Source organism: Anoplolepis gracilipes, chromosome 1 (genome assembly GCF_047496725.1).
Source record: "Anoplolepis gracilipes chromosome 1, ASM4749672v1, whole genome shotgun sequence".
Taxonomy (NCBI): domain Eukaryota; kingdom Metazoa; phylum Arthropoda; class Insecta; order Hymenoptera; family Formicidae; genus Anoplolepis; species Anoplolepis gracilipes.
The window spans coordinates 16,454,444-16,478,489 of NC_132970.1; the positions used below are offsets into that span (position 1 = coordinate 16,454,444).

At 26.4% G+C, this 24,046-nt stretch overlaps 1 protein-coding gene and 1 pseudogene across 1 annotated transcript; both read left to right on the forward strand.

Annotated features, from left to right (window-relative positions):
* The first annotated feature begins 3,211 nt into the window (after nt 1-3,211).
* Nucleotides 3,212-11,270, forward strand: LOC140663610 (retinoid-inducible serine carboxypeptidase). Its single transcript, XM_072887868.1, has 9 exons — nt 3,212-3,331; nt 5,087-5,316; nt 5,689-5,919; nt 6,430-6,540; nt 6,810-7,029; nt 7,111-7,275; nt 7,522-7,599; nt 8,152-8,306; nt 10,972-11,270. The coding sequence occupies exons 1-9, from the start codon at nt 3,268-3,270 to the stop codon at nt 11,062-11,064; spliced, it is 1,347 nt and encodes a 448-aa protein (XP_072743969.1). The 5' UTR covers nt 3,212-3,267; the 3' UTR covers nt 11,065-11,270.
* A 2,596-nt stretch (nt 11,271-13,866) lies between these two features.
* On the forward strand, nt 13,867-23,329 carry LOC140664480 (retinoid-inducible serine carboxypeptidase-like; annotated as a pseudogene).
* Nucleotides 23,330-24,046: the final 717 nt, after the last annotated feature.

The window sequence follows — 24,046 nt, forward strand, 5'->3', positions numbered from 1 at the left end:
CACGGTAGAGAGAAGATATAATATAAGGTTGAATTCAACATTTTACGGATGAGATACAAAGTCGACTTCTTATAATTAAAATTTATTTTCGGGGTTACCTGTCCGTGAAGAAGTTTTCACCAACGAAAAACAATGAGTGAAGAGAGAAATCACGTTATAAATTTTATCTCCTATAGCATGCTTTTTCGGGCCATTCTGTATATAAAGCATAAAATATTATTATTATCACACGCAGAGACTTGTAACAAAATTTTTTCACATCGCCAAAGTATGTATCAATATCAAATTTTCACGAATCTTTTCTTTTTATTTCGATGATTTTTTTATTTCCGATAGCATACTTTTTCGGAGTATTCTGTATATAAGCATAAAATATTATTATTATCACGCGCAGAGACTTGTAACAAAATTTTTTTAGATCGCCGAAATATCACGTATCAATATATTAAATTAGATTTTCACGAATCTTTCCTTTTTACTTTTATGAATCTCTCTGAGATGAATTTCAATTTTTATAAATTTTTTAATTTTAGTACTAGAATACATAATACTTAATTTGGATTTCTGAGAGATTCATACACACGCGGTAATGACGAGTAAAATAGTGCCGTTCACTTATAAAGAGATAGACCTCTCTCACCAGGAAGTCTGAGACGTCCGTTTTACATTATGTGAAATTCATTTAACAGTTCCTGCGGGTGATTCTGCTGGCATGTTGCACAATCGCGATACACTCTACATCGTTACATACAAATGCGAAAGTTCAATGTATTCGTTATATCATATAGAACGAATTACTGTGAAGATCGTTGATTAAAGGCTCAGCTAGACTTTCAATCTTGACCTGCGACCAACTGTTATAATTTGCAAGCATGATACAACAATGAATTCGTGAATTGACTTTGTGATTTCGCTAGATCTTTGAAGCCGATAAAAATTGCGATAATGTATGTAAAAGAAAGTTATACTGGGAATACACACGCACATATATATATATATCGAAAACAACGTAGTTAATGAAACACCTGTTCGCTTTTCAGCTTTAAATATTTTCCATAAAAACCCTCTCGTGACGTTAGGCGTGATAAAGTGAAATTCAACCTACTAGTTATTTGTGCGTATATGTGACTAGTTACAAGCGATTAGTTTTTAACGATAGAGAAATGAATATTTTCTTCTGCATTTTGCGCATTTCTCGTATTTACTGTGCGTATAATATAATATGTATGAAACCTGTTCGATTTAGGGGAACAAGAATATTTTACAATTTAAGATAATATTTTGACTTTCCCTCTCTCTCGGGCTATATAAGATCCCTCGAGGTCGATTCCTCCTCTCTACTCGAAACATAAAACAAATATATACATACAGCATGCACGTAAACGCTGCATGCTGTTTCAGCAAATGTATTTTCGGCGAATTTTAATGGCTTGTTTGTGTATGCGGACCAGAGCATATATTTTCACGAATATAGAGAAAAACAGAGAGAGAGAGAGAGAGAGATATCGATTCTTATATAAATTCCTTTCTCATAGACAAATTAAAAATCACGTACGTACTTGACATACTTATTTTATTCGTGTACTTTTACGCGACTAGTTGTCAAACGGTTGTCCTAAATGAATGATCGCTTACGCGAGAGGCGTACTATTCGCGCATATTCGCGAGTATAATATATTCGAATGTTCTCGATTTCAACAAGCTTAGAGTCTTTTCATGCTTCGCGGATAATTTCCGGAGTAGCAATAGATCGAAAAACCTGTCGGGAATACTGGACAAACTCAAGAAGTTTCCGAGACACATAGCGTGAATATCAATCAACGCGGCCACGTAATACACACGCACTGACAGACGCGTCAACACATGCGGGTACAGTAATTTCTTTTGGCAAACGCGACATTGCAATTTTGCAATGAGAGATTTATCGCATGCAGCTTCGTGCCGATATATATATATATATATATGTGTGATAACGATGTAAATTTGAAAGGTTTTGTTACAGGTAGCTGGATAATTTCACTCTCTATGAGCCTTTCATAATGACATAACTGTTTCCATGACTCGATGCTATTACGAGCTTTCCTACGAGCATGCAATGTAGCAGTGTTTCGAGAAGAGAACGTCTCGAGAGATAAGTACTTCCCGATGCCTCCCCGTTGTTTTATCGGTGGTAAGGGGATGGGGAGGAGGGAGACGATGTTTCCCAGCTCAGGCACGGAAAGTTAATTTATATCGACGATTTACAAGCCCGATATTTCACACCAATAGCACCTAACGGCATCAAATTAATAAACATATATAAGGTTTAAAAATGCGCATCTCATTGGCATTTTTCTCGCATCTTCAGCATCGTCAACGTGTACGTGGATGAGCGTTTTTTCTTTCTTTTTGCTTTATTTTTTGGCTTTTTTTTCCTGTTGCCGTGGACATATCGAATACTTGAACGATGACGACGACTTTCTCCTCTGTCAATATTTTTTTCTCGGTTGATATGTTTATGTACTACGTGTAACGTTAAATCTTTCCGCGATTTTAAGTCGGTAAAATACGCATTAATCTTGCTTTAATTCGCCACATTAAAAGGTTCTCTGAAAATATCTTATGAAAATCAATTTATACAATGTCTACAATTTGTTTGGTTTCTTTTTTAACAAAAAATATCATTTATTATCTTCCCAAATTTTATTTATTATTTTTATTATTACTATTTTTATATTATACATCTTATTGCTAGCTCAATTAATTTTCAAATTAATATAGTCTAACAGAATTAAAAATATTTTATTTTTTTTTTAAAACTCATCATTTTTCATTAATTATAATCCAAAAGATGTGCCTCGAAATTTTTATTATAAAGAGTTGACTTGAAACTAATAAACAAAATACTGGTAAAATAAATATTTAATGAAAAGCAATTTGTATAAAATTTGCGTAGTGTTTGATATCATAAAAAAAATTATTTTATCGTTTACTGCAAATTAAAGACGCATTCAAATAAACGTCTTAACAAGAAAACAAGGAGATTATCTGCTGGATAACTTTAATCAATAATTAATTAGAAGGAAAAATCGGACAAAGTAAAATATCGAACATAAAATATCTCAATCAAAGTATTTAACTGATATAGATTATATGATGGATGATTATGTGAAGCATGTATATCTAATCTATATTTATTTACAAAGTAGATAAAATACAGATAAAAGCTCATAAAATCGTATATTTAGTAATTTCAGCAATTAGTTTTTGTAAGATTTCGTAGCGAGAATGAAGAGATTACTTATTTACATTTTCACTGTATTGTGTGCGTGCTTTATTTCTAAAAGTAATGGTAAGATAAAACTCAAATTAACAATAAATTTTACTGTTACATAATAAATACTAACGGCTGATTTTGACTATTAGATATGCCACATAAGCAAAATTACGAGTGAAATGTTACGTATATATTTGAAATAAGAGAGCGCGTGAATTATGTGTACATTAAAATAAAAATTTATATATTATATTTTGAGTAGTTATTTCAACGATTAGTTTTCAAAAGATTTCGCTGCAAAAACGTGAGAAAATTCTAGGCTGTTATATTTCAAAGCATTTAATGGATCACAATTATGACAAAAAATCTTATATTTTGAAAATAACGTCAACGCATTTAAGATGCATTTAAAGATGTTATATTGTAAACAGAGCCTGTATCTTCAAGCTCTATCATTTATTTCTTTTGTTTTATGCCATATTCAATTAAGTATAAAGATCAGTGATATAATATAATCTCAACGATAAGTTTCTGAAAAGATTTTGCTACAAAAACACGAGAAAATGATGGAGCGGTTACTTATTCGCATTATCACTAGGTATATTGTACATTGTTTCTGAAAATATTGATAAAATAAAATATGTGTATGCATCGGCGTAAAAGAAATTTTATTAACATAAATCAAGTACAATGATGTACTTAATTGAGCAGTTGATTTTGACTGTTCAATATAGCAAATAAAAAAGATTACGTGTAAAATGTTACGAATATATTTGAAATAAGGAGCGCAAATTATACAAAATATCTCGGAAAACTAGGTAAATATATGCATCTTTGAAACACCTTATGTATATCGTTTCTGTTATATATTTGTTTACATAATACATTTATTCATCACAATTTTGTGAATATAATGTATAATAATATGAACGATGAAATGATCAATCATTGCATTTCTTGCTGTTATTACACGATGAGCGCAGAGCTTTACGAGAGTTTACTTTACGATTTCTTTTAAGACTTGGCAAATTTACCTAAGTCTTCGCTTGACTAACACATGCCATTTCAGCTACTCGTCTGTGCGCCATCAACTTTCGAATCAATGCTTGTAACTGAAATATTTCGTCTTGAAGCTTGGTGCAGAGAATGAAATGATAATTTCTAATGTAATATGTTTAAATATTACCCGATTTATTTTAGCAATGAAAAAATACTCTGAAAATAATTGTCAGTATTGTTACTACTATTGTGGAGAGATAACTTGTTTGTATTTTTATTATACGCATTATCCGAATAGAATTTTCTCATACATTTTACTTAATTTTAATTATAATATTATTAGACATTATAATTAGATAATGTTTAAATCAAATTATTGGAACCAAAAATGATTACAGTTGAATGAGGTAAAAGTTGACTTCCACATTCAATTAAAATCTTTCAGAATTTTTTTAATAATAAATAAAAATTTTATGTATTTATGAGTCATTAATAAATAATGTTCAAGAACTACAACACACAATTAAAAAATGCATATAATACATATATAATACAAATAGAAGTAGAAATTTTTAACATTTCCAATTGTATTAAATTAAATTTTAACAGACATTGAAGAGAAATACTTAAAGTATTTCTCGTATAAATATCAATAAAAAGAATTAAATAATATATACATCACAAAGTAAACAAGTCAGCTATATTATCACACAATTACGAAACTCTTCCGTCTTTGATTAATTTTGATTTCTAATACGCAATTATTATATTCAATTTTTCATCTATTAATCTATTAATTATTAATCATAAAAATTTTTCTAATCAACAAAGGAAAACAAGGATTCGGTCCTGGAGAACAAGAATGGGGCTTTGTTAAAGTACGTCCTTATGCAAACATGTTCTGGTGGCTTTATTATACTACGGCAGATGTTGAATCATATTACGACAAACCGCTAATCATCTGGTTACAAGGTGGACCAGGCGGATCTTCGACTGCGTACGGAAATTTCGAAGAACTAGGACCTCTTGATGTTGATTTGAATCCAAGGAATTACACTTGGGTAATTAATTTTTGGCTGCTTTTGAAAAGAAGCTAGTAGGGTATTCCATTCTTGTTTTACTTTCAGTAAATAACAAAAATAGAACGACACTTTTTGCGTTAATAATGTCTCTTTGAATACAGCAATTGTGTGACATATTTAGTCTCTCTCTCATATCTATGTAACTTATAAATTATTACTAATTGAAGCATTATTTATTAAAATATATAGCATGATTGTTTGTATTTGGAAAAAGATAAGAAGAATGATAACTTGAATAAAAAATTAAAATAAAAAATTATACAGAATAATAAAATATAAAAAAATTGTGGCTTTTTTAAATCTATTAAAATAAATTTAGTTTAGTAGGTTTTAACATATATTTTGTCGTAGGTCAAGAATTACAATGTCCTTTTCATCGATAACCCTGTTGGTACTGGCTTTAGTAATGTTGAAGATGAAACGGCGTTTGCGACAACAAATGCTGAAATTGCGAGCGATCTTCTAGAATGTGTTCGAGGATTCTACGAGAAATTACCGAAATTCAAGCCTGTCCCAACTTATATCACCACCGAATCATATGGTGGAAAAATGGGCGCGGAATTTGCACTTGTCTGGGATCGAGTAAGAAACAGAACCGTGCTAAATAAAAAAATTAATAAATAAGAGAATTCACGATTTTACCTAAAGAAATATCGATTTTTTTGAAATCTCAGAAAGAAGAAGCATATAATTAATAAAAAAAATTTTTATCAACTTTATAAGATGTCTTTCAGCAAACAATATCTTTCTAAAGTATTTAAAGTAATGATAAAATTTTCTCTCTTTCTCTTTTTCTCTTCTTTCTGTGAACCATAATAATTATCAATATTTATCAATAGTTTTGATAATTGTCGAAAAATATGGCACTCAGTTGACACACATAATTTAAGAAAAAAATTTTTATCAACTATATAAGATGACCTTAAAGCAATCTCTTTTTGAGATATTTAAAGTATGATAAGATTTATCATGATATATTTTCTCTCTTTTTTCTTTTTTTCTTCTTCTCCCTCTTTCTGTAAGCCACAAGATTGATAAATGTACAAATCTAATTTGTATGTGTCTAACAAATAACGCAAACTTATTACTTAGGCTCAAAAAGCTGGCACCATTGAAAGTAATCTAAAAGGAGTTGCACTTGGGGATGCTTGGATTTCTCCTATAGATTCTGTATTGACATGGGGACCATATTTACTGAGCACGGTATTACATATTTAATTATTCATTGCACATTTGTAGCACATCTACAGAAGCTATTATAAAATGCATCACTTTTATAACAAGTCTTACAAAAATAATTAATTAATAATATTACTGAAAAAAAGAGAAAAACACACGATAATAAAATTTACGTGCTTTCTCTGCCAAGTCCCTTTCACCTTCTCTTCGTCGATTCTCATTACATATATATATGGAATTTCATTCTTTATTACTCAAGTATTCTTTTATAATTCTTGGACATTTTTTTATAGGGTATGGTTGATACCGAAGGTTTTAAAAATATTGACGCTAAAGCAAAAGAGGCAAAAGACAGAGTAGAAACAGGCATGTGGACTGAGGCAACTAACTATTTTGGTTTTACGCAAGTTGTTATTTTACATGAAACTTACAACGTTGACTTTTACAATATTTTAACAAAAATAACTTATCCTTCATACCATTTACCACTGGAGAATCAATATATGCGTGCAAGTATATATAATCATATACTACAATAGATAATAATTAACATATAATCGTTATTACATATATATCTTTTTTAACACAATGTAGACACTATATATCGACATTTTATTCAATTTGAAAGTCAGTCACTTGAGAGTTTGATGAATGGTCCAGTGAAGGAAGCGCTAGGACTTAATGTTAGTCATGGCACTCAATCTAGCGAAGTTTTCTCTTACTTAGAAGGAGATTTTATGAAACCTGTTATTAATATAGGTATTTAAAAAAACTAAAAATATGCCAAATATAGTATTACTAAAACATAAATGAGAAAAAGATAATATAGCTCATTGACACAGTGTCATTGTTTCTAAATGAAACGAATGTAAAAGTTAAATAACACTCTAAAATTTAATATAATTTTCGAAATATTAAGATGTATTATTCTCGTAATATAACTGCGACTTACCTTTTATAATACATTATATTCTACTTGTGATATGCAAATATATTTTGTTCTAGTGGAACAATTACTTAATGAAACTGATCTGAATGTTATCGTATTAAATGGACAACTGGATTTAATTGTGGATACACCAGGTAAGTTAATTTATTTTGTTCTACATGCAACAATACATAATGAGTAACGCTAATAGCGTCAACACAAATAAAAAACAATTTGTATAAAACTTTTATGAAATAAATTCAAATATTAAAATTCATTATAAGAATTTTACATGTAAATAATAAAAGTATATTGCAAGAAAAAATCAGATATATTTTAATTATCTATCTAATTTCAAGCAGTTTTCAAATAGTCGAGTAAAAGCAGAAATTCTTTAATTATTACATACTTTTATTTGTACTTTGATAATATTTCAACAATAATGTTTTATTAAAAATTTTCTTCAAGTTTTAAAGATTATTATTAATTTTCTGATTGTTTAAAATCGATGTAAAAAATCACACTAGACATGAGCACATTTTATTTAGCTTTTTTCCTTATAAATTCACTATCTTAATTGTCAATAATAAATTGTTTTGTATATACGTGCCCTGTGTTAATGCTTTTACTTCGCTTAGAGTTATTACATAATATTTTTATTGTTTTTGTCTATAATCTATGGTCTCTTTATTATATTTTATATTAAGGCACCCTTCTTTGGGTCGAAAAACTAAAATGGAAAAACGCTGACAACTGGAAAAATTCACTTAGGAAACCGCTCGTTTCTGAAGAGATCATCGAGGGTTACTTCAAAACTTATGATAACTTTGCGATGTACTGGGTCAACAGAGCCGGACATATGGTATGTATATACTCTCACTTTCTCTCTTTCCATTCAACTTCTGTATTTATTGTAATATTGCTACAAGCGATCCTCAAGATTAATTTGTAATAAGTAATTATAAATCGAAACATGTTTTTTATATATTTAATATAATTTATTTGACCGCTTCATGTTCACTCTCGTCAATTATGCAAAGTGATTTTATCAAAGATTTTTACGTTATACCATATCGATAGCGACATGTAGAAAGCAATATACATAATTTTATGCCGTAAATTAAGAGACCCGTTAATTATTTAATAATAATTCGATAATTTCTGAAATTTTTTCATTGTAAATTTTGCAATATTCTTGGAACAAAAATTAAAAACTTTTCAATATTTGTAAATAGATAAACATATGTATCTCTATATTTATGTATTATTCATAAACCTAAAATTATTTTTATATATACAGAATGAATTATTAAACATGTTACAGATTAATATTTTTGAAACGGAACGAGATACGAAATTTTTATTTTCTGTGATTGTGTGTTATCAAATTCGGCATTGTGTGAAGTTAATTATTTTATAATGGAGTATAATTAAGATTATTATAAAAACATCCTAAATTTTTAATTAATAACTTGTACTTTTTATTACGTACAATATCTTGAGTAATAAAATGACCACACATAGTCAAAGTTATACCAAAATTACAATAGAAAAACAATGTGAAATAACATAAAGTGTTCAGTTCTTGTTGGGCCTTATTGGCTTATTATATATTTGAGATAATCCTAATATTTTTATTTAAAAGTCTGATATCAATCGGTTTTTAAAAAATAAGAATTTCATATCTGGTTCAGTTTTATAAATTTTAGCACCTAACACCTTTAGTGATTTACCCTGTATAACATGACACATTAGAAATTATTTCCAATCAAAAAATATCTATATTTTTATGATATTGATTTATTAAAAAAAATACTTATAAAAAAAATTCTTTAACAAATATTTTGTACACGCGGTTATACAATTTTATTGTGCCTCTATGTCTCTTTAACTCAAATGATATAAAGTTAAATTATCAATAACCATAGATGACAAACTATAAAAATTAAAATAATAAATCTATAAAATATATTTAATTATTTAAATAAAATTAATTTCAATATTCTTATCATTTAAAAATTATAAAATAAAATCTAGAATAACCAATATTTAAAAAAATAATAAATATTTAGTGCAAAAAAAATTTTCTTTAATTTTTTAAATGTACATATTTTATGTAGGACTGAGGAATTAAATCTACTCGAAGAAATTGTCACTTGCTTTCATTCTTTTTTTAATTATTCTATTTCAACGCAGCAAATTTTACAATTCAAAATACATCTATGTGAGTCTCAAAAAAATCTCTAAAGCATGGTTTCTACACTAAATATTTAAAAAATATTTATTGCGTGCAATTAAATGTTCAGATTAATTTATACATCACGGATTTTATTTTATATATGACAGGAGGTACATTTTTAAGTATACACACTTTGAGTTTTGGTATTCTCTCCTTGATTCCTAATTTACGCAATTTTGAAATATCGTAATTTTCGTACTTATTTGTATCATCTTTTTGTTATATCTTATTTATGCGTTTATATTTTTTTTGTTTACATTTATAGTGCGCAGTACGCTTTGGAATTATTAGTTACAAAAAAGGATTACCTTGCAAAGGTCCGGAAAGTTTTAATTTTTAAATATATTTTAGAGTTCGAGGTTCTAATAAAAATTCCATTTCCGACCTCGATGCATTTCTGTTCGTGCTGTCATATTAAACGAAATGTTAGTCAATAAAGTCAGTCAAATGTTAAGCCGGGTATACCCTGCTAATGAACTATCATTTCTTATTCTATATCATTATTCGTACTTTCTGCTTAGTAATAGTTAAAAATAGAAAAAAAAATTAATATAAAAGAGTTTGACGCTTCTGTAAAAAAATTAATAAAATAATGTTTTAACTAATAGGAATCTTTAATATATATGGAATTAAACATTAAATACAAATTAAAATACATAGAAATTATTTTATAGCAAAACTAAATTTTCTTTGCATTAAATTTTTTATTTTTCTTTACTTTAACATTATCATTTTTATTAATAAATATTATGCTTCGGAAAATTTAAATCAAAAATATATCTTTATGCAATTTTATTATATTTTACAATTATATACATTTAAAAGTACATATAAATATATAAACATACATATATACATATACACATATTTACATATAATGTTTTTAATTTTAAGGAAAAAAACCACAATTATATTGTATAATACTTTATCGCATAAAACAAATTTAATATATATTGAAACACACACATACATATAATATAATACAAATCTTTTTTATTCTCAGTTGCAACAGTTTTTCCTATCTAATATTCTATTTTTATAAGAAAAACATCTTATCTAACATCATAATTTTGTAAAAGAAAATAGGTTTAATAAAAAATTAAATAACATATACTTTTTTCACAATTTTTCAAAAGCGTAGATTGTGCTTTTTTCTTTAAAAGATAATTTATTTATCATAATTGTCTGTTATTATTTTTATATAATTAATGCCACCGTGTCTTTTAATTTTTATCTAATTTATATACTTAAGGTATATTTTAATGTATGTATAATATTAATTGCACAGGTCCCGAAAGACAATCCAGTAGCTATGGAAGTAATACTACAGGATCTGACAAACAACGCAGACAACACGCAAGTGAACAAAAGCAAAAACTAAATTTATATTTGTAATTATAAAAACTATTTGTGTAATTTGGATTTTGTTGTGACACTCAAATTGTTAAAACTGTTTTGTTTCCATAAATGTTATTAAAAAAAGCAAACAATTAAAATAATCATGTAGCTTAAATGCAGATCATCAATGGTTAAGGAAAACAGTTGTGATTACATTATCATATGTTGAAATAAAATTCTTGCATAATTTATATTATATGTAATTTACCTTTCATATTTAAATATATATAATTATTCGTTTTACCTGACTTGCATGTTCTTTTAAATTTTTAGTCAAATTATTAATAAAAATGATTCATATTTTTGATAGCAAATGTATGTCACCAAACTTATTGCTCGATTTCCTAAACAACATAAACAATTTTTTAATAATTCATATATCTTTGCATTGAGATCAATATCGAAAAAAATCTTTGGAGAAACTTTTATTACAACACTGTTTACGACACATGTCAATATGGTTAATGCATGAATGTTGAAACGGTATATGTGTAAACAGCAATTAAACAACATAGTGTGACCATGGATAGATAATTATCTCCCTATGACAATGTTCTCTGCAAAACAATCGATGGGCGGGATTGGAACGACTTTTATTGTGAGATTCTTTAACGTGTCTAATTAAATATTATCCAGTTGGAAAACTGAAAAATGCAAAAGTCACACCGAGTCTGTAACTAATAAGATATCATTGCATGCTTTCTCTCAATCTAATGATTACATCTGTGCAATTTATTCTCTTTATTTTGTACAATAGAGAATATTTTTACAGTAAAATTTGACGAAGTAAATATAGAAAATATTAAGTTGTATCAGATGGAATTTATAAAAAGTGTTTTTAAGGAAAAAAACAATCGCGTGGAAACTAATTTCGGAATTTTACAAGATATTTTGCTTGTTTCGTTCTAGATACTCGAAAGGATTTTATGATATAGCCAAATGGTTCCTTCCAATCAAGTTCACAGTTCAGTCAAGAGCATCGAGAATGCGATCATCCGTATCCTCTACGTCTACGTCAATATCAGGAGTACTTGTGAATGTTTGTAACTGATAAATCATTATCTGGCGTATACACAACGTATGAAACTTATCTATGGACTTCCGAATGTCGTTTCGGAGATGCTGCATGCTGACGTTTTCGGTCAAATGTCGAGCTCTTGATAGACGTTTACAATCAGTTACAAAGCCCATTACGAGAAACCATATCGTATTCTTGCCCTAATAATGATGGCAATCAAGTCATCGTCGAAATATTAACATTCTACGGAATTTATGCGTCATTAGACAAGTTTCCTTGTTCTACTACAGGTAGAATCGGAACATATGTAAGTAGTTTTAGACCGAACGATCACCTTGTAAGGAGAAAATTTATTCCTCGAAATAAGACAAGTTAGGACAACGACGATCGTACAACTGAAAAAAGTTAGCTTAGCTATTGGATTTTGGATTCATCCATCAGTCGAATATGGCAACTACAGATGAAAGAGAACGAGACAGCAGCGGAATTTTGTTGGGAAAGAATATAAGCCCGCGGAATTATCGGTAAAAATATTTAATCTTCTTTCGCGAAATAATGCGTTTGATATTGTCGAATTTTTTAAGACATCAGAACAAAAACAACTCAAAATTCCATACATGTTCTCCAACATTTGAAGGTAGGTTTTTACTAGAATTTAAATCATAATATCTAGATATTGAAATCATAAAATCATAAATTTATTAAGATGAAAGAATTTGATAACGATGAACTGATATTAAAATTTTAATTGAGATTGATGAGTTTGAATTTAGGGTTTTGGTCAAATTTTTGTCCAACTTGATAAAACGTCAACAGAAATTTTCGTGATAAAATAAGGTTAATTAGACAAATAGAGAAAACCTTGGTTAAAAATATCAATATCGTATATATCGATTCGCCAAACATGATAAAAACAGTGACATTTAACGTTGATAACATTCTACGGAAATAGTCACAAATGTAATATTTTACGACATATGTCGGTTATTGAAAAAATGGCTTTGATAACATTTATATAATAATAATGATATTATGTCTTGACACATCACAAACCGTTACATTTCCTACTCCAATTCCAATTTTTTACATATTTTTTACTTCTTTTATAATAAATTTTTTATACACATTACATAAATTCTGTATTATATTTTCTTTTTTTTCTAATATTAAACATATTTCATATATTTTTAAATATATAAATGTTAAATGTTGAATTAAATAAATAATATCATGTTATTGCAGCTTGCATTATTTTATAAAGTATTTCTTAATTATACTAAAATTTATAGTAATTTTGTAATGATTATAACTTTCAGTGTCCTCGCAGCAGCTTAACAAGAAAGATGCGCGGATATTTCGATGTTTTTAAAAGATTTCGTCGCAAAGGAAACACGAGAGGACGATAAAGAAAAATTACTTATTTACATTTTCTTTATGTTGTGTTTTGTTTCTTGAAAATATGCCTAAAAAAAAACTCAAATTAACAATGAGTTTTGTCATCATATGTTTTTACATATACCGTACTAATATGAAATTGATTTGGACTGCAATATCACAATATAAAGCAAAATTACGTGAAATATCATAGCTGACACAAAATAATAAATATTTATATTTATATATATTTGGGAAACAGTGTGTGTATGTGTGTATGTGTGTGTGTGTGTGTGTGTATATGTGTGTGTGTGTTATTTCAACAATTAGTTTTTCAAAAGATTTCCCCGCATGAGAAGACGAAGGTCGTATTTATATGCTTATATTATTCGTGTGTATAGCTGTATAATCTCAACGATCAGTTTCCGAAAAAATTTCGTCGTAGAAACACAGAAAGACGATGGAGCGGCTACTTATTTGGATTATCACTATATTGTGCTTCGTTTCTGGAAGTATTGGTAAGATAAAATATATATATGTTGCATCGGTGTAATAGATTTTGTCATACAATGATGTACTGGGCAATTGATATTGATGATTAAATATAACAAATAAAAAAGGTTACATATAAAATGTCACAAAAGTATTTGAAAACAAGCACGACATATGCAAAGTCTCGGGAAACTAATTGTAAGGGGATTTTTGAAATTTTAAGAGATAACTGTTCGTCAAAAATTAAGGAAGATCTTTAATATAAATATATACTCCTTTACATTCCTCCCTGAAAAGTTACACTTTTCCAAAGAGGAAAGTAAAAATTAAGTGTTCATTGTTTTCTCAAATTTTAGATAAGTTAAAAAAGTTAAATTTGATAAATATTTTCCATTAGTGGGAAAAGGACACTTGTTATTAATATATTATTTTTATGCTCTCGTATTATAAAAAGGTGAAATTGTTTATGATAACAAATTTTATCTTTTTTTTTAATTTAAAAACTTTGATTTTGACAAAAAAATTTCTAAAAAAATCATCTTTCTAACGTATTATTTTTAGATAATTATATTCCAACTAGTTAAAAAGTTTTAATAAAAAATAAAGTAAAGGTTGCTTGTTTTATCTTCCTATAACGATGCAACAAAATTTTAAAAATATTAATAAATATCTTATTTATTAAGAATCCACTACGTTTCATTTTTTTAACATATTCAAAATTTGAGAAAAAAATTAATAACTAATTCTCACCTCCTTTTTTTAGAGAAAAGTAATTCTGCCGAGCAAGATAAAAGAGTATATGATTGTATGAAAGATCTCCTTTAATTTTTTTGATACAGAATCATCTCCTTGATACTTATTTAGAATCATTCCCTCCCCTTTTATAAATATATATGTATATAACATTATTTTTCCTTGATATTTTTTAATCTTTAAAATATATTAACAATTATATAATAAAATCGTTTACTTTCTACGTAAACGCGTAAGTATTTTTTATTCATCACAATTTTGCGAATTTGATACAAGCGAAAAATTCTTCAGTTATTGTATTCCTAGCGACGATAACGCGGAGCTTTGCGAGAGTTTACTGAACGATTTCTTTTAAGACTTGACAAATTTACATAAATCTTCATTCGGCAAACACATATTATATCAGCTATATGTCTTTGTGCCGTCAACTTTTGAATTATTACTTGTATCTGAAATATTTTGTCTCAAAGTTCAATACAGATAAATAATAATATAATTAAAACAAAACTATGCATTTAAGAGCCAATGCAGGTGTAGGTAAAAAAGGAACTTCAAACATTGTTTAATTGATATTCAATCTATATTTTAAACATTTTGGACTCCTTTCGAGTTTTCTTCAGTGGCAAAAACAATCGATAAAATAGAAAATTAAGTTTAACATTAAAAAGAAGAGAACTTATTTAATATATACATTAATCTAATTATGCAAGTAGCACGAACCATCTCAACAATCGAATATCAATTGAGCAATGTTTGCAGTTCATTTTTACCCCCTACACTTGCGTTGGCTCTTAAATGCCTAGTTTCGTTTTAATTATATTATTTATTAATATTCTAATTTAAATTTATAATTAAATATTTCAAATATTACGTGTTTTACTTTACCAATAAAAAGATATTCTTAAAAAAATTGTTAATATTGTTTTGGGGAAATAATCTTGTTTGTACTTACAATAATATTAAATATTATTAGATATTATTTAAAACAAATTATTAGAGCAAAAGATGATTAAAATGAGATATTAAAAGATGACTGATCTTTTCACATTAAATTTAAATATTTTAGATCTGCTTTGTGACAAATAAAAATTTCACGAATTCCTCATCAATAAATAATGTACAAGAATTACAACAGTAAATTGAAAATGCATGTAATACGAATAGAGATATGAATTTTTAAATTTCGTAAATATATTGAATTAAAATGTAAAGTTACACTTTCCCACAAATTTAACTTTTTTAACTTATCTAAAATTTGAGAAAACAATGAACACTTAATTTTTACTTTCCTCTTTGGAAAAGTGTAACTTTTCAGAAATTAGGGGAGAATATTTAAAATATTTCTTGTAAACATCAATAAAAATATGATCAAATAATATACACATTACAAAGTAAACAGAGACATTAAATAAGTCATCTGTACCACAATACAACTACGAAAATCTATAAACTTTGATTAATTTTACGGTTTCTAATATCGATTTTACGCAATTATTATACACACTTTTTAATTTATTAATAATTATTAATCATAAAAATTTTTTCAAATAACAAGGAAAAAAAGGATTCGGACCTGGAGAACAAGAATGGGGCTTTGTTAAAGTACATCCTTATGCAAACATGTTCTGGTAGCTTTATTATACTACGGCAGATGTTGAATCATATTACGACAAACCCCTAATCATTTGGTTACAAGGTGGACCAGGCGTAAGTTCAACCGGATATGGAAATTTCAAAGAACTAGGGCCTCTTGATACGGATTTAAATCCAAGGAATTATACTTGGGTAATTAATCATTACGCGATATATACAATATATAATATAATATAATATAGTATAGTAATAAATAGGGTGTTTTTAAACCTATGTCGGAGATTTTAAGAGCATATTGTAGGAGTCAAAATAAGAAAAAAAGTTCTTATAAGCATGGGTCCAAAAATGCTTTTTTTCTGAGTTATAACCCCCTAAAGTTGGTGGTCTCAATTCTTTTATCTTCGTTTTTCTCCTAAACAATTAGTCTGACAAAAATTTTAGGAATACCTTTTTTTAAGATTTTTTTTCTCCTAAATCAAATAATTTTATTTATTTTTCGATGCGACAAAAAATAAAAAAAATTGTTGCCATTTGAAAATTAACAGCCCCCTATATTTCCCCCTCAAAATCAAACCAAATTGTCAAAATTACATAAAAATTAAGGTCATTATTAATTATTATATATGTATAAAATTTCAACGATCTGTGAAAAAGTCTCCAAGAGCTACAAAACATTTTGCAATTTTTTCCACCAACTTTTGGACCCATGTTTATAAGAAATTTTTTTCTTATTTTGACTCCTAGAATATGCCCTTTAAATCTCCGACATAGGTTTAAAAACACCCTGCATATACAATATATAATATATAATGCGATATAAAATATATTCTGTTAGAATTAAACATAATTTATATTTAGTTTCTCTTTTGTATATGTATATAAACTTATAAATTAATAACAATTAAGACTATTTATTTATTAAAATGTATATAATGATCTACTGTTAATGTGTTTGAAAAAAATAGAAGAATGATAATTTGTATAAAAAATTAAAATAAAAAATTATACAGAATAATAAAATATAAAAAACTGTGGTTTTTTTAAATCTATTAAAATAAATTTAGTTGAATAATTTTTAACATATATTTTGTCGTAGATCAAAGATTACAATGTTCTTTTCATCGATAACCCTGTTGGTACTGGCTTTAGTAATGTTGAAAATGAAACGGCGTTTGCGACAACAAATGCTGAAATTGCGAGCGATCTTCTAGAATGTATTCGAGGATTCTACGAGGAATTACCGAAATTCAAGCCTGTTCCAACTTATATCACCACCGAATCATATGGTGGAAAAATGGGCGCGGAATTTGCACTTGTCTGGTATCGAGTAAGAAACAGAAACGTGCTAATTATGAAAAATAATAAATAAAAGAATTATACGATTTCACTTAAGAAAATATCGATTACGTTGGAATCTCAAAAAGAGATGAAGTGTAACTTAAAAAAAAAATTTTTATCGACTATATAAGGTGCAAACAATTTCTTTCTGAGATATAATTTCATATTATGAAAAATAACAGAGATATTTAAAGTAATTTCCCTTTTTTCCATCTTTTTGTGGGCTATAATATTTATAAATAGTTTTGATAATTGTTACAAAAAATGGCATTCAATAAAATATGATTTAGTAAATGAGAACTTGCACGTATCTAATAAATAACGCAAATTTTTTTTATAGGCCAAAGAGGCTGGGAGTATTGAAAGTAATCTAAAGGGGATTTCTCTTGGGGATGCTGCAATTTCTCCTATCGACTTAGCAATGTCATGGCCTCTCTATCTACTTAATGTGGTATTATATATTTCAGTTTTTTTAATAAAGTATTATATATTATAAATTCTTCTTTTTTTATGGTATTTGTGTGCAATCTATCACTCATACAAAATATAAAATGCATCACTTTTATCACAAGTCTTACAAAAATAATTAATTAATAATATTACTAAAAAAAAGAGAAAAACACACGATAATAAAATTTACGTGCTTTCTCTGCCATATCCGCATTATCTTTTCTTCGTCAATTCCCATTAATTATATAAAAAAATTTAGTTTTTATTATACATTTTTATACAATTCTTGGACTTTTTTCTCAGGGTATGATTGATTTTGAAGATTTTCAAGACCTTAACAAATATGCAAAAAAGATAAAAGATAAAGCAGAAAAAGGCCAATGGGTTGAAGTTACTATTTATTATGGTTTTATACAAAGTGCCATTAAAAATAAAACTTACAATGTTGACGTCTATAATATTTTAACAAAAAGAAATTTATCTTTTGAACATTTATCGCCTCAGAATATATCGCCCTTAGATAAAGGTATATGATCATATAGATGATAATTAACATAACTACTATTATATATATATCTCTTTTTTTAACAAATTGCAGATAATATAGATCAATATTGTATTCAACACGAATCTGAGCCACTTTCATGAATGGTCCAGTAAAAGATGCGCTCGGTCTTAATGTCAGTTTTGGCAATCAAAGTCGCGATGTTTTCGATTCTTTATATGAAGATTTTATGAAGCCTGTTATTAATATAGGTATAAGAGAGAGCAAAAAATATGTCAAATATGTGTATTATTAAAACTTAAATAAGAAAAAGATAGTATAATTTAATAATGCATTGTCATTATTGTCAAGTTAAACAAATGTAAAAAGCTAAATAATTTGTAAGGTTTTGAAAAACTATTAAATCATATTTATAAAATAAGAAAGGAATTGCTTGTAAACACATGTGTAAACTCATAACTATTGTGTTACATGCATTTTGATACATTCATATTTGTTTGCTCTAAAAATGAATCTTTTGCGAGATAACAAGTTGTATCCCAAATAGAACAGAAAGTCACGATAATATCAAAATAACGTCAAATCACGTCAAAATAAAGAGACTATGACTACAAAAATTCACTTTTTGATCATTCTTTTGTCATTTTGACATTATTGTAAGTTTCTGTTCTATCTGGGATTACTTCTCGTAATATAACTGCGGCTTACATTTATTAATATATTATAATCTATCTAATCGTGAAATGCAAATTCTGTATTTTGTTTCAGTGGAACAATTACTTAATGAAACCGATTTGCATGTATTCGTATACAACGGACAATTGGATTTAATTGTGGATTCATTAGGTAAGTTAATTTGTTTTTACCAACATACTATAAGACTATCATGTCTAAAATGAATGAATATCACTAATAGCACAAATTAAATAATTTAAAAACATTTTAAGCAATTTTTATAAAATAAATTAAAACACTAACACATTATAAAAATCTAAAATTGAAATAAATTAAAATATATTTTGATTAAAATTTAATATCAAGCATCTAAATTTTTCTTATAGTTGAATAAAAACATAAATTCTTGAATTGTTAAATTTTTATTTTCGTACTTTCATAACGTTTCCACAATAATTGTTTATTAAAAATAATTAAAATTTTAAAAGTTGTTATTAATTTCCTTCTTTTTTGTAGTATTGATTTTTTATGAAAAACATGACAAATTTTATTCAACTTTTATTTCATATAAAATCACCATCTTTTCAATTTTCAATAATGAACTATATTGTATATCCTGTGTTAATACTTTTCTATGTTAATGTCGATCTTACTGATATTATTCACTATGTATAGTTATTACACATTATATTTTTTTATATTTTCGAATAATCCATAGTTATTTTATTATTACATTTTATATTAGGTACTCTTCATTGGGTCGAAAATATAAAGTGGAAAGGTGCTGACAACTGGAAAAACTCGAACAGATTTCCGCTTTTTACTACGGATAGTCAGTTTATCGAGGGCTATTTTAAATATTATGATAACCTCTGGACATACTGGGTCGACAGAGCCGGACATATGGTATGTATATTACATGTATGGTATGTATATTCTTACTTTCTCTGTTTCCATTCAATTTCCGTATTTATTGTAATATCGCTGCAAGCGATCCTCAAGATTAATTTATAACAAGTAATTTTAAGTCAAAACATTTTTTTACATATTTAATATTATATTATATATATATGCCGTTTGAGGTTTACTCTCGTCACTCGCAAAATAATTTTATCATATTTTTACATTGTACTATATCGATTGTGATAAGTAGAAAGCGATATATGTAATTTAATGCCATTAATTGAGAGACCCATTAATTATTCATTAATAATTCAATTATTCTTAAATTTTTTTATTTTAAATTTTATAACATTTTTAGGACAAAAATTAAAAAACTTTCTAAATATTAGCAAATAAATAAATATATATATATATATATATATATATATATTACTTTTATATTAGTCACGCTTAAAATTATATATATACATATATATATACACAATATATTAGAAATCATTTCTAATTAAAAGTATATTTTGTATGCCCGAGCAATGAATTTTATTTTGTCTTTATGTCTTTCCGTCTCAAATGATATAAAGTTACATCTAATAAATGATATAAAGTTATCAATAAACATGGATGGTAGTTTATAGAAAATTAAAATAAAATAGATAAATTTTACAAAATTATTTAAATCATAAGTACGCGTTTTTAAATTTATTAATCGATATATATGTATTTATAAAATATTTTCCGTATTATTTTTGTTTATTTTTCTATAATTTATACCAACAATTTCGGGACAATAAATCTATAAAATATATTTAATTATTTAGAAAACATATTTAATTAAATACATATATAAATATAATTATATACTTAAAATATATTAATTATATATATTCTTATTAACAGTTTGAAGTTTTTCATTTTTTAAATCTAATAACAACTATAAAATTGGAATAATAAAATAAGATTTTTTTCAAATAAATAATTTATAAGAAGTAATATGAGAATTATTTACTGATGTATTTTGTGCGTGATAGATTTATTTATCTCGAGAAATAAAATAAATTTATAAAATAAAAAATAACACTCGTCAGCAAGATATGCAACGTCGCAGCGAAGTTTTTGTAAAATTCTGTGTGAATCTGTAAAATTAAAATATATTTAAAAATATAAAATAATATCTAAAATAATAATATAAAAATATTAATATATCAAAAAAATAATAAATATTCAAGATAAAAGTTTCCTCCTTTTTTAAATTTACATATTTTATATATCAAGAGATGTAAAAATTAAATCTGGTAAGAGTCGAGAGTTTCATAATTATAATATAATTAAGGACATAAACCTGAAACACTATGAATGATACTATGAATACTAGGAATGAGAAAAACTGTTTTAAAATTCACATTTTTTTACATATAGGAGAATACTAAATATAATATTTCTCTAGTTATTTCCGTAATTGTTAAATCAATTATTAAGCAGTTTTGTTATAGGATGTAAGATGTATAAAACTTTCACATACATTAATATCTCATTTTTAAAAAAAATAGGTGTTACGGCTCTATGTTATAAAATTCTCGAGGTTATTCCATGCTTTCGATAATTGCAGACAAATGTATATTAAAATCGGTGAAAAGTAGCATTAAAGAATTTATTTTTACAAAGTTACAAATAAAAACGTCCTATTCAAATAAAATTTTACTCGATGATGAGCTCGGAATTAATGAGGAACACTAAAAAAAGAGAAAGGCGATTGAATAAAATTTTTCTCGATGATCTAGAACTAAACTTAAATATTAGAATAATTTAGTAACGTCATTTTTTACCGTGTTTCGACTTCTTTTTGAAAGAAATAAATGTGCACGAAAGTTTCTTTCATGAAAGAAATATTGTCGCTTCGCAATACGCTTATAAATCGTCTCTTCAGTGAAGTGACGTAAAGGGCGTTTATTAAAATTAAATCTCGAATTGAGATTTATACGCACTTACAATTAGTACAGAAACACAACAAAAATTCTATATAAAAAGAATCTTCAATAAGAAATTAAACATTGAACTACAAATTAAAATACATGGAAATTATTTTATAGCAAAACTAAGTTTTCTTATATTAAATATTTTATTTTTAATTACTATAATTTTATCAACTTTATGCATACATATATGCATTGAAAAATTGTCAAACTAGAAATATCTTACACGCATTTTGCAATTATATTAAAAAGTATTAACATATTAGTATATATAAAAATATGTGTCCTTTTTCAAATATATAGTAAAATAAATAATTACATATTGTACTTTATCGAATAAAACAGTTTTAATATATATGAATTTAATTATATCGAAACACACACACATAATAATATAAAAAAAATTAAATTTTATAGTACGCACACATGCACATACATTTTAATTTTCAGTTAGATCAATTTATCCTATCTGATATTCTAATTTTGTAAGAAAAACATCGTATCTATTATCATAATTTTATTAAAAATAGGTTTAATAAAAATATTAAGTTAAAATAATACTGTTTTGACAATTTTTTAAAAACGTAAACTGTGCTTTTTTTTTAAAGATAATTTTCTATTATTTCTATGTAATTTACAGCGAAATGTTACCGTGTCTCTTTATTTATATATTATATTTATACATCTAATGCATATTTTAATGTGTATATAATATTAATTACACAGGTTCCGACAGATAATCCAGCAGTTATGAAAATAATACTACAGGACTTTACAAGCAACGCAAACTACACACGCAAGTAAACAAGAGCAAAAATTAGCTTTTATATTTGTGAATATAAAAACTAAATGTGTAATTTAAGTCATTTAAAATTTTAATTATTAAAATTGTTTTATCCGTTTTTTATAAATATGCTTTTTTATAAAAAAAAAGAAACAATTGAAATAATCATGCAGCTTCAATGCAGATTATTTATTAACTGCAAAAGAGGACAATCGTGATTACATTATCATAAGCTAAAATATAATTGTAATATAATTTATATTACAAGTTAATTAATTCATATTATATGTATTTACATTTTGTACTTTAATATGTAATCATTTGTATTTATATTGCATTTCTTTTAACTTTTTATCTTTTAGACAATTTATTAATAAAAATGATTCACATTCTAAGAGCACATATATGTTACTAAACTTATTGAGAGATTCTTAAGCCATAAATGATTTTGTATTAATTTATATATTTCTTTATCGAGATCATAAACAATATCAGGAAAAAAATTTCAAGAAATCGGCTTGATATAATCATCACAACATTATCCACGTCAGCATGGTTACTATACCAGATGAATATTCAAACGCTATACATATGTGTAAACAGCAATAAAATATGTGATAGGGGACTCTAGAAAAGGTCTCCGTTTTTTCACGACAATATAAACGGGTATTCCCTACACAACAATCGATGGATAAGATTGGACCAACTTTTATTAGATTGTCGTGTCTAATTATCTAGGAAAACCGGTCGCAATAGAATGATCTCCTTCAATCTGACAATTACATCAGTAAAATTTATTCTCTCCATCTTGTACAGTAATAGAGAATATTTTGAGAAAATTTGAAATAGTATTTTTTTCTTATTGCATACCAATTATTTTTTTACTTTCATGAAAATATCAAACTGTATCAGGTGATATTTTTAAAGCGTGTCATTAAAAGGGAAAAATACAATAGTGTGGAAACTATAGAATTTTACAAAACATACTTTATAAGACGTTCTGCTTCTCTCGTCCTGGATGCTTGAAAGGATTTTTGATATAACCAAGTTTAGCTCAATCAGATTCCTCGAAGATGCGAAAAATTATGCGTACGATCTATGTTAATATCA

What these genes read in the sequence shown, in the direction of transcription:
- LOC140663610 (XM_072887868.1), top strand. Translation starts at nt 3,268, where the DNA reads ATGAAGAGATTACTTATTTACATTTTCACTGTATTGTGTGCGTGCTTT. An exon ending in TTGCACTTGTCTGGGATCGA is followed by an intron (nt 5,920 to 6,429) that starts GTAAGAAACAGA and finishes CTTATTACTTAG; the next exon opens with GCTCAAAAAGCTGGCACCAT. An exon ending in GACCATATTTACTGAGCACG is followed by an intron (nt 6,541 to 6,809) that starts GTATTACATATT and finishes ATTTTTTTATAG; the next exon opens with GGTATGGTTGATACCGAAGG.